This window comes from Apium graveolens, chromosome 6 (genome assembly GCF_009905375.1).
Source record: "Apium graveolens cultivar Ventura chromosome 6, ASM990537v1, whole genome shotgun sequence".
Classification (NCBI taxonomy): domain Eukaryota; kingdom Viridiplantae; phylum Streptophyta; class Magnoliopsida; order Apiales; family Apiaceae; genus Apium; species Apium graveolens.
The window spans coordinates 3,198,883-3,211,481 of record NC_133652.1 but is presented as its reverse complement, the minus strand read 5'-3'; the positions used below and the strand labels follow the sequence as shown (position 1 = coordinate 3,211,481).

At 32.4% G+C, this 12,599-nt stretch overlaps 1 protein-coding gene across 1 annotated transcript; it reads left to right on the top strand.

The window, feature by feature from the left end:
* The first annotated feature begins 5,716 nt into the window (after positions 1-5,716).
* Positions 5,717-11,193, top strand: LOC141664439 (E3 ubiquitin ligase PQT3-like). The gene is made up of 13 exons (XM_074470393.1): positions 5,717-5,826; positions 6,111-6,260; positions 6,462-6,543; positions 6,649-6,791; positions 6,897-6,970; positions 7,490-7,558; positions 7,804-7,960; positions 8,056-8,204; positions 8,559-8,723; positions 8,798-9,100; positions 9,369-9,636; positions 9,824-9,914; positions 10,453-11,193. Exons 1-13 carry the CDS (start codon positions 5,717-5,719, stop codon positions 11,023-11,025), a joined length of 2,334 nt encoding a protein of 777 aa, XP_074326494.1. The 3' UTR covers positions 11,026-11,193.
* Positions 11,194-12,599: the final 1,406 nt, after the last annotated feature.

The following is a 12,599-nucleotide window of genomic DNA, read 5'->3' as shown; positions in this document are numbered from 1 at the left end:
TACTTTTCTCCAACCGAGTTTACTATTTACCTGGCAAAAAAAACAAGTAATTTTTCCAGCTAGAATATGTTTATTTTTCTATATTTTCAACCCCTTTTTTCCCGAAAATAACAAGAAAATTCTATTTAATTAAAAAATATTACAATTACTCCACTTTAAGCTAAAATTTCAAACATTTGTAATTCCCAAAAAATGTATTTGGGGAATATCAATTCAAATACAATTAAATTACTCAGTTTGAAAAATACTCATGAATTGCATGTGTTCTAAGCTGTTATTTTGATTAAAATATGATGTAATTTAATTTTTTTTTATATAATTTTTAAGCAAAAAAAAACATTTGTACCAAAAATGTTCCCCATAAAATGTAACGCCCTCTAAATCTGGGGTCTAGATATAGTACAGGGGTTACTTGCTAATCTCCCGTAATGACACAAACCCATTACAAACCTGTATAATCTTTATTCAAACACACACAACATTTATCTACACTACACTTGCTCAGGTAGCTCAAAACTCTCTTCTTAAATCCGGATCAACACTTTTGGTATTAGAGAATCCCGCTGCTTGACCCATTTCTTGACCACGCGAATCCGGATAGGTTTCATTTTCCTCTTTAACTGAAAACAAATAAGGTGAATAACAACAAAGGGGGTGAGCCATAATTTGCTCAACAAGTCCACAATATATAAGCAGTATTACAAGAAAACTAAATGAACCGGTAATCTGGTTGTATCTGTAAAGATGTAACCTTGTAAGTAAAGAATGAATGCCACTATCGGCGAGTGACAATAAACTAGACTGGACACAAGTTCGCACCTATATCTTGCTGATCATTCAGGATATAGTGCAGATCTAAACCTCTATGTATGAATCCAGTCGGGTACCCAGGCTCAACAACCCAAAAAAGGATCTGGTTAATTTTCGGTCCAAAGGATCAAGTGTATACCTGATTCTAACCATCACCCTTCAGTCCACCGAGGAGCATCCGGAACAATCGGTATGTTTTGATGTATCCTAACATCAGAATATATCAGGATATGTGTAGTGTATATATATAATCTATTGGAATATGAATATAGTATGCGGTGAATCAAGAGAAATCAGGAATCGAAATGAAATATAAACAAAAGATCAATAATTGTGAATCAGAGTATGTAAATGAGAGTTATTTGTGCTTAAGTGAATTGAGAATCTGAATAGGCAAAAGTAATTCCCTATTCTGAACTTAGAATAGGGAAAAAACCTGCATGTCACGCGATCTACCACAGGTATATCACCGTTTTCTCTATCAGAAAAAGATGCTTATTTAGTCAACTCGTATCTCAATTGCATCTCAAATCGATTTCACGTAACCCTTATCGTCTACCCATACGCTTACAATCGACTTGTACAATAACTACTAACTATTAGGACTCGATCAACCACATATTTCACATAACACATAAGTCACATGGTCATTTTAAGCTTAAAATAATTTTTGGAATCGAAATCGGATCACTATTCGCATTATCGAATAATATTTGGCTCGTTTTCTAATTTTTTCGGAATTTATTGAACTCGTCTATATAATTAATAGGGTCTATAAGTAAATAAATATCGAAAGCAGACTTGTTTCCAAAAGAAATAAAGGGTTGAAACTATTTTTTAATGAAAACAATCGTTTTTCGGAGTCGAAAGGCTTTCATTTCGTTTAAATCGGATAAACGGTTCAATTATTATCGAATAAATAAGAATAAATCAATTTATTATTCAATATAATTAATCATTCAAAATAGAGTAAATTACAGAGGAGTGACCGCATTTTACATCGATTTTCAAAATAATTGGCAAATTTTCAAAATTTTAAAATAATGACCAACTTTTTATTCCGCCTTTCAAAAAAATGGCTGCCGTCAACTCCCGTTAAATCTTCACCGTTAAATAATATATTTAAAGAGTAAATTACAGAATGATGACTGAACATCGTACTTATTTTCAAAATAGTGATTAAACTTTTATAAATTGTTAAAATCTTTTTTCACCTTTTAAAAGAATGATTTCGTCGAATTGCTACCCAGACTCACATCTTTATCGTTACAAAAAACATATGATATCGTTAAACAAATAGGTACAAACACAACTTAAATAATTATCAGTTTTTTCACTTCTTCTAATTTAATCAAGTGCCCGATTTTTATATTTTTTCAACCTCCTCACACATGAATATGAATAAAAAATTTAGAAAAAATATAGAGAAGAGTATCCACTCATTGAAAAAACTCATAACCAAAGTGATAATGATTTTGACACCTAGTATTAGGATCAATATAGGAAAACTGTTTAAAACTCTTCCTACAATGAAAATTTAAAAATGTTATTATTTAAAAAATTTAAAAATGTAGCCCCTATTTTAAAAATAAGTGTGAAGTACGACCACTACTATGCAATTTACACTTTAAATATATTAGTTAACGGGAAAAACTTGACGGGAGTTGACGGAAGCCATTTTTTTGAAAAGCGGAAAGAAAAGTTGGCTAATATTTTGAAAATTTGGCCACTATTTTGAAAATCGGTGTAAAATATGGCCAACACTCTATAATTTACTCTTCAAAATAATTGAATCTTAAAACTATTTTTAAATAATTATTGGGAAAAATCAGAATTAAAAATGATTTTTCCATAATTTTGGAATTAAAATGAATTTATTATGATTTATTGAAAATAAATTGTTTAATTATCAAAATAATTAATCATTTTAAATAATTAATAAATAATTAATAAATAATTAATCTCGAATTTTAGAAAAATATTTCAGATTTATTTATAAAATAAATCAATTAATTAAACAATTTATAAAATAAACAAAACTGATTTTTATAATTAATAATAAAAAAAAATCTAAAAACATTTGCAAGAAAATGAGTTAATGACAAAATGGATCAAAAACGGGTTTCAGGAACGGGTTAACGGGTCACAATCCGGTCGGTGAAGAACACCACCGGAATCTGGGATGAAACCCCGAATCCGGCCACTTCACCGGACTCTGGTTTGGGGCCAAAACAACACTGTTTGGTGTCGTTTTTATAGGGTTTTCATTTCTCACATCCCTCACGATCAATTTCCACCGTTTTACGACCAAAAACATTCCTGAACCTCGTTCTCCGACCGAAACAAACAAAACACTGGCCAAAAACCGATCTGTTTCATCTAGTACATGAAACTCTAAGATCAATAGTCCAAAATAAATCTTGTAAACTATACAATCAAATCCCTAACATCTAATGAACCAAAAATCATTCAAACTCATAAACGATTATATCAAAAATTATTATAAACCCTAATAATCGAACTTCATTATCCAGGAATCGTTTGTTAAATTAATTAGCATAAATCAACTACAAATCATCGTACAAAGCTATTACAATCATCAAATCAATCAAATAACCTTAGAATCAAAAAGTCCTAATTCGAACATAAACCCTAAAAATTAAAATTGAAAAATAACGAATCAAAACATGAAATTGATACTAGAAATCGAAAGAACAAAGAGGATCGATTTGAGTACTCACATCAACAAATTTGATGCCGAAAATTGATCAAAATCACAGTTCGATTGCACGACCCGGATCCGAATTCATGACCCGATTTCAGAGAATTAATCTGATATTTAATAATTAATTATAAATAATTAAATAAAAATTAGGCTATTTATAGTAGGAAAAATAATACTCCTAATTAAAATTAAGGCCCTAATTTTACATCTAATAAAATTAGTTGACTCTTAATTAATAATTTTTGAGTATTAATTTTTAATTTTTTAATATTTAATAAATACAATATAAATGTCAAAATTTCTAAAAAATTGTGAATAATTAAAAAATATAAAGAAATTGTATAATTGAAAGTCCCATAATTTTATGAAAAAAAAAAATGATTTTTGTGGGGTTTTTGACACCCGAATGGGCCCGAAAAAGTCATTTTTCGCGAAACGAGAAAATTTATAAAATAACTGGATGTTCAGAATAACGCTATCATACAAACCATACTAGACAAAATAAGACCAAATATTTGATTTGAAATATCAGTTATTAAAAATAAAGTTTGGGTCCTATAACTTTTGATAAGAAAGCTTTTAATACGAAATAAAATATCCGATAAATACACGGAAAATAACCCGACGATACAGAACACACGTAACACATAACAGTTAGGATTTTATGACTAAATACACTTAATAACATAATAAAACATATAATTTATCCTTATTATGATATAATACAAGCGTAATTTTTTAGTCGTTATATAAAACCTAATATTTTTCTTTGAAAAACTATTTTTATTTTAAAAATAAAAAATAGAAACCGACCCGATCCGATCCGATCCGATTTATGGTTACGCTGCCATCATTCATGACCTCAAATTGTCTCGCCAATAGGAAAGAAAGTCAAAACGCGTAACCGCCTGTCCCTCCCTATATATACACACACACGAGTACACCTACGCATACAAATTTTATTCTCGTTTCAAACAAACAAACCCTAGCTTCTATTTAATCGCTAAATTTCAAACAATCATCGATTAATTTCATCAATTAATCATAAAAATCGTTGTAATTCGATACAAATAGTCGAATCGAAACTTATAAATCGTTGCAATTCGATACAAAGAGTCGAATCAAAGCTTCGAAGAAGATCAATTCGCGTCTCCGATTTGAAGATCGCGTTGCAGAGATCGTCGCGCTTCGAAGAATTTCAATCGCTCCACAAAACGTCGTCGTATTACATACATATATAGAGGATTGTAGAGTTCAGAGGAATTGTATAAATCATCAATTTACCGAAGCCGCGAGGAAGATTAGCTGTTCGATTCGATCGGTGTTTCGATATCGCGAAGATCGGTTTGATCTTTCTTATTGTATAGAAAAATTCAAATTAAAGAGAATTTTTAGATTTTTGTATTGAGAAATTTATATTGTAGTTGATAATTGAATATTAGGCCTAGAAGTGTTGTTTTGAAGGCCTATTGTATTGTGAAAAAAAAGAGAAAAAAGTAATGGAAATTTATTATAAGTTCGAAAGTGCGAAAGATTTTAAGTCTCTGTCTATTGATTGGCATTATATAACTGTTGCTGATTTGAAACATAATCTATATTTTAAAAAGTATTTGAAGGACAAGCGTGTTCGCAATAAAGATAACCTGATTGTCACCAATGCTCAGACTAATGAAGGTTTGTTTCGTCGTTTTTAATTGAGGATTTTGGATTGTTTTCTGTTTTGATGATGCTTGTTTGTGCGTTTTTCGTTGATTTGATTGTGTTCTGTTTTTTTATCTATTTGATTATGTTGTGATTTATAGTCTTTGATTATTCTTTGAAAGTTATGTATGTTACTAAAGCTATTAGAAGTTATTAGTAATCACGGCTCTTTGGAGTAGCATAGTGTTAATATGTTCTGATAAGATCATACTATAGATTGAATTGTTTAGTCTTATGAATAATCTTGTCATGGTGTGTATGGGCTGCTGCGCCGCAGGGTGCCATCTTTTAATTTGACGTCGTGGTGTATTAGAACCGTAGGGAGTTTGGTTCCTTGCCTGATGTTTATGCACTAGGGTGCAGAATGTCACATATGCCATTTAATCAAGATGTAGCAACCTTGTTCGTCTGGATTATGTTATTCCTTTCTACTCCACAGAAGTGAGAAGAAAAGGAGTGGTCTGGATCTGACTTCTAGAAATGGAAGAAGATACCATTCTGGTTGTTGATTATGGATCACCGTCTATTTCACGAGACAACAGAGGAAGTGAAGTTGGAGAGAATATTGTGCTTAAAGATTGTGTTAGAATGTGCTACTTGCCGTTGCCAATTGGCTTTTTTTCTATATTAGCTTTGAGACATTTTTCTACCTAATATGTTTTAATACTTCTTTTAATGCCTGGCTTATGACTTGCCATTTTATCATCATGCCCTTGTTTATTAATTTTTTATTTTATTCCAATTTCCAAGTACTTTATTGCTAATCAACATTTATGTAATGTATATTTGGATTATAATTAAGATTTTACATATAAACGCCACAATTAGACTTTGGCACTCTATGATCCCTTAACAAGCATTAATCTTATTTCAGTTCTTATAAAGTTGTCTTTATCTGTTTTACAATTTCAGAGTACCTTGATGGAGAAACTTTGATTCCCAAAAATACATCTGTTATAATACGTCGTGTACCACTGCAGCATTGCATACCAATTGTAATCACTCCAGTTGCGAATCCAAACAAGTATTGCCTTGAGACCTTCAAAATCTCTTATCATTAGTTAATCTTTTAAATTTCTATTTGAATCTGTTATTTGTAACATCTGGTGGTGACTTTCTGCAAGTAGACCATTAGGTGGAACAAAAAATAGGTTATACTTTAATGACATGGCCTTAATATTGGAGGCAATCATGTGTAATAATACTTTTGTGTCATGAAATCTAGGCCACAAGCTGAAAGTAAGTTGCAGGATGTTCAAGCTACCGAAAATAGCTTTTCCGGAGGACACTCATCTGTTTCAATACATGTAAGCATGTTCTAGTTTTGAAACAATTAATCTGGATTTTCATTTTTATGCGTTAAATTTTTACTAGTTAGGCAAGCTAGATGATATAATTTTTTGTGTTTGTAGCCTGAGGAACCTGATTGGGATGAAAAATGGAAATATTTGTCAATGCCCGAAGTTGTACCAGTTCAGGGTGCTCCTCCTAATAAAGCCGAGGAGGACAGCAAGATTAGGGCTTTAGTTGATACTCCTGCCTTGGACTGGAAGTGGTGAGATGTCATTCTTTTTTCTTACGAGTTAAGCCTTTTAAAATGTGGTTTTTGATTGTGCATGACATGGACCTCTTATAACCTGTATATTTTCTTGAATTGCAGTTACAGTGACAGTTTTGGCGCTGGTAGAGGCTTTGGGCATGGTATGGGTGGGAGAAGCGACAGGCGTGGTTATGGTATTTTCCTTGTTTGCTTTCTTAAAATTTAATAGAATAACTTAATGAAGTGAAATATCAGACAGCAATTTTATTGTCCTGTTCAAATGGCTGTGAGAAATTGCAAGACTAGGATTTAAAATTTGAACAGAAAATTTAAAATAAAACCGAACAGACAAACACATGCTAGCATTTGAACTGCACAGGTGCTGGAGTTAACACTTTAGTCGTGTTATATATTATGTCAACTAAAAAGGGACAGATGTGTATCTGGTTTATATACAACATATGCATCCGCCGTTTGTATGTGGGAAGTTGGCAGCAAACCATATATTGTAGCTCAATATTTTAATGAAAATAATATTTTTCACAGTACAGAAACAATTGCATTACAATCAGTTTGCTAAAAACTATAAATCCTTGTATGGGTTAAAACGAAATTATAAACCTTTACCAGTATGCATATAAATTCCCTGTCCTTCAGCTTCAAGTACTCTTTGTAACTGTAGCAAATGATAACCTATTCTTCACCGACTTCAGGTCGAGGGGGATTGTTGGAGAAGATAACGCCCCCAGCAGGCTATATCTGTCATAGGTGCAATGAGCCTGGTAAGTTCACATTCTTAATTATCACCGACATTTTTTTCCTTCTACACTTCAATATAGTTTGATTTGTGTCTTATTGTAAACGTTTAAAATTAGTTTGCTGTGAGCTTGTACATATAGTTCACATTCTTAATTATCACTGACGTTTCTTCACTTCAATATAGTTTGATTTGTGTCTTATTGTAAACGTTTAAAATTAGTTTGCTGTGAGATTGTACATATAATAATGGATTGAATATCTTACTCAGGGCATTTTATTCAGCATTGTCCAACAAATGGTGACCCTGCCTTTGATATTAAAAGAACAAAACCTCCAACTGGTATTCCTAAGTCCATGTTAGTGGCTACCCAAGATGGCTCATATGCATTACCAAGTGATCATTTTGCTGTCTTAAAACCAAATGAGTAAGTTTAAACAATTATAATCTCCTATTGGTCTTGTTCCAATAGCTATGCAGAAAGTCTTGGATTACACCTAAATCGTTATATATGTACTACAGGGATGCCTTTGAGAAGGAGATTGAAAGGATGCCCTCGACCCATTCTGTTGGTGACCTCCCAGCAGAACTTTACTGCCCTCTGTGCAGGACAGTTATGAAAGATGCAGTTTTAGCTAGCAAGTGCTGCTTCAAGAGTTTTTGTGACAAGTGTAAGATATTTTTCTAATGCTGCTTTATTTGTAGAGTACAGAAATTGTGAATTTAAAATTGATGAATTGTTTGCTGTATTTAAGTTATTGTAGTATTTGTACTACATTTCAGAAGATCTGAAACATCTTGCAAGGTTCAATTAACCGTGTCCTTTATTTGGAATATGCATTACTTGTAGTTGCGTGATATGGTTTAAAATTGTGCTACAGTGTGCCTCATCTTGTCTATTAGTTCTTGAAGTAGCATAAATTGTTTCAAGGATATAGTAGATACCCTGCTGTTTGTGTAGCATAATTTCATATATGAACATTTTGTGGTGGATCAATAATTACGAGTTTTAAATGTTTTCTCAGGCATACGAGACTATATCATATCCAAGTCACTGTGTTTCTGTGGGGCCACAAATATACGTGCTGATGACCTTTTACCTAACAAGACACTGAGGGGTACCATTGTTCGGATTCTAGAGTCCAATAACAGTAGTGGAGCTAAAAGCGGCAGCAGTTTCCAACCACAAGGTTTGTGTTATCTTATAACTTTGTTATTTCTCATGTCAGCTTCGTTTCTTTTACTTCTAACTCTCTTCCCACAGATATGGAGTCTGCTCGATGTTCACAACCAAACCCGTGTCCTAAAGTTCCATCGCCTACGTTGTCTGCCACTTCAAAGGAGGATGTACTTGTACCGAAAAATAAAGGGAATACAGAGGTTGAAAAGATGACAGAACCATTAAAATGTGACAGCAATATGCAGAAAATCTCGGGTGTAGTGACTGTTGACAAAGGTGCAGAAGTTTCTGAAGCTGCACAGGAGTGTGTGACGGGACCAGGGTCACAGGTGTGCCCTCCAGTGACTGATGAAGTAATGAAGCAGAAGCAAGTTTCTGGGGAAGTAGGTAAGAACATAGCATATTGCTAATGTATGGTTGATACTGATTTTACGAGTTCTTTGTATGTCTTACTGCTACTTAGGTACTAAATTTATAAAGTTGACCTATATGATCACCTACTCATTGGGTATATTAGACACAAACAGTATTTCGGTATTTAGGAACTAAAATTGCATGATATGAATTATATACTCTGTCATCACGAGGATCTAGTGTAACAATTAGCAGCTGTAAATGTTTTTTTTACTATGTCTTCTCTATTTTTGTTTCTCAGGAAAGAAGAGAAAGAAGAACTGTGCAGATTCGCAGGTGGGACCCCATCATGACTTTGCAGCTGAAAATTACCAGATGTCAATGAAACCCTTTGGTTATAATCCTTACTGGAATCACATGCAACCTGAATATGATGGGTTTGGCCGCCCTTATTGTGGTCAAATGCCCTTCATGGGTTATGGTCTTGGGCCAGTGTCTATCCCGTTTGGGGGTGCCTTTTATCATGATCTATTTGGAGCTCAATCATATATGCCTTCCCCATCTCAGAGGTATGCAAAATATTATCTTTTAATTGGGTCATTTTCTTTTCCCTTTCTGCTTTTCCATTAGAATAGGGAGCAAAGGTTTCATGTTTTTCTGGGTTGTCTGTATTGATTGTTTTACTGCTTTAAGGCTTTATTAAATCCTTATATGGCGTGGCTTGCACATCATTACTTACTTGACTTATTATGGCAGGGACCTTGCTGAACTTCGAACGGACTTTAATGGTGGTGATGGTAGAGACATGATAAGCCAGGAAGATGTTCCCTCTGCAAAATCAAAAATCGTATGTGCTTTTATTATTGTGATTGCTTCTCTCTCTCTTTTTTTTGTACTAAAATGTAATTAATGTGCCATTGTTAGATTATAAATCATACAAATTTCATCCTTGGACTGTTAGAAACTTACAGAAAAGAAAAATAAAACTCATGAATGTTGACGAACTCTTGATTCGTAGTTGTTAGATTTGTCTTGCACGTCAGAAGCTTACATTCAACTTTAAAATGGTCGCGGCAGAGGGTTACTGGCCTTATTTTGTATAAAAGGGAAAATTTTGTTCTGTGGCCAACCCGGGGAATAGCTTTTGGGTCGGCATAATCTTAGATCCCGTTCGTGCATTATATTTTTATTTTTCCACGTTTAATGTATATCTTTGTAATCTAGACTTTAAATCAATTTCGAACACGCTTAACAAAATAAAAGGAAAAATAAAAGGAAAAATTCTAAGCATCTCTTTACCAATGAAATTATATATATGCTTGGTCAAATAATGTCAAATATTATGAGCATTAATTTGAATAAATCCTCTTCTTTTATGGCTACAGAATTTCACACCACCGGAACGTTACCAATCTCCGGCACAATCAAAAAGACGGTCACCAGACCACATTACTCGAGTTCCAGAAATTTCACGCTCGTCTTGCAAGAGGAAGGTGAAACATGATGACAATTATCATGTACAACGTCCTCATCAACATGGGGAGAAAGATATGGAGAAAGAACGTCGACACCGCCACCGATCAATGTCTGTGTTAGACAGTAGACCGCCAGTCCTGGCTAGCGCTTTAGACCTACCATCCAGATTGCAGACTGAAAAAACAATATCTGACCGAAAGCACAATGCCAGTGTCTTTTCTGGCATCACATCTGCAAAGGAGTCGGCAGCCTCCAAGAAAAGAAAGTATGATAGTGCTTCTCCTTCTGCTGTTAATCGGTCAAGTCCTCACAGAAGTCACCGGACATCAAATGGAGACCACAAGTATCATCGCAAAAATGCAGCTGCTGGGCATGATTATGAATCGAGTGATGAAGATAGACACTTTAAGAGGAGGCGTTCTAGATATGAGTCATCACCTTCCCCTGCAGTGAAGGAAGGTAGACATTCTAATAGAGGGTAAGGGAGGAAGGGGTTATCCCCGAAGGCAGAAACTGTAGGTAGATTGTGTTTTTTGACATGCCTAGTTGAGAGAAATTTGTATGTGAGCTGAACTTGTGCTAAGAATTTGTAAGGGAAAAACATCATTTGTAATGGAGGTTTTATGATTTAAATGTAATTGCACTTTTTATTTGAATATATGTAGTGATTAGTGTTATAAAAAGCGAGAATCGAGCACTTTTACCGATAATTAATTAGCTATATTTAATTCAATTTGACAAATATTAAATTATATCTACTAAACCAAGAATTAACATGTCAAGAAATATTACAAAACAAGTCATAATATACTAGTCTATATTTGATATGCAATGACTAATAATTTAGTACCTAGTTTATTAGTAACTACATTTTGACAAATTTAAATAAAATTTTCAGCAGTAATGTTTATTATAAAATAACGAAGTTTATATATTATTGTAATTTGATAATTAGAAACATATGCTAATATTAAAAAATTTCAACATATGTTTAAGAATAAATATTTTAAAATAAAGTAGCCAATTAAAATAGTATGGAACCTATTTCTAAAACTCCGCTAAAAAGTATTATTACCTTTAAATAATTTACATTGCTTTTGTTGGGCTTTTACTTAGCAAACCTTCCATTAGTATTAGTACGAGGTTTTTTGAGATGTGCTAAAAACAAATCCGGTGGGTATCAATCGGACAATATTATACTAAAAGATGAATAAAAGTATTCATTCTTTTCGTAAAAAAAAATCATCAATCAATCAATATACTTATGTAAAGGAAAAAACGGGGCGTTTAGGTGACGACATCTCTCAAATAATCTCATTCTATTTTTCTAATTTTCTCAAATTTTTGAATTAATAAATATCAAATACTACAATTACCCTATATTCTCCTAAATATATTATCATCATTCGTAATATTTTTCTAAAGTTTCCACCAAATCTTCCATTAAATTTTTTGAAATCAAGTTATCATGATATTATCCTAAAATTTTTACTTTCTTTTTAGATAAACTTACCATTCCTCTAATCAACTTATTATATTATATTTTCCAAAAATTTTCATTTAATTTTTAGCCAATGAGGACGGTGATGTGGGGTCTCAAATATTATTTCAATCTATTTCTCAATATTTTATATTATTAAATAGGAAAAAAATATTATATTGATTATTAACTACTACCTCCGTCCCATGGGGTTTTATACGTTTACTATTTATACGTATTTCGAGACTTGTATAAAGTATAGTTTTATAATATTTTTTTTTATTTTTTTTTTGAATAAAAATTTAAACATAAAACTTTTATTCAGAAAAAAAAAACTTTTTAAAAAAATATTGTGGAGTTATGCTTTAAATGAGGATTGAAAAGCGTGCCAAAAAGTAATGTATAGAATTCAATGGGACAGAGGGAGTAATAAATAATGTAATTTTATAATATTAAATTTGTGAATCATGAGAGAGCTACTCATTGAATGTCGAACGAGAGAATGATTTTTTTAATTTCTAAATTATTACATTTAACTATTATTTATAATTTGAGAATGACCAATATTAAATAAAA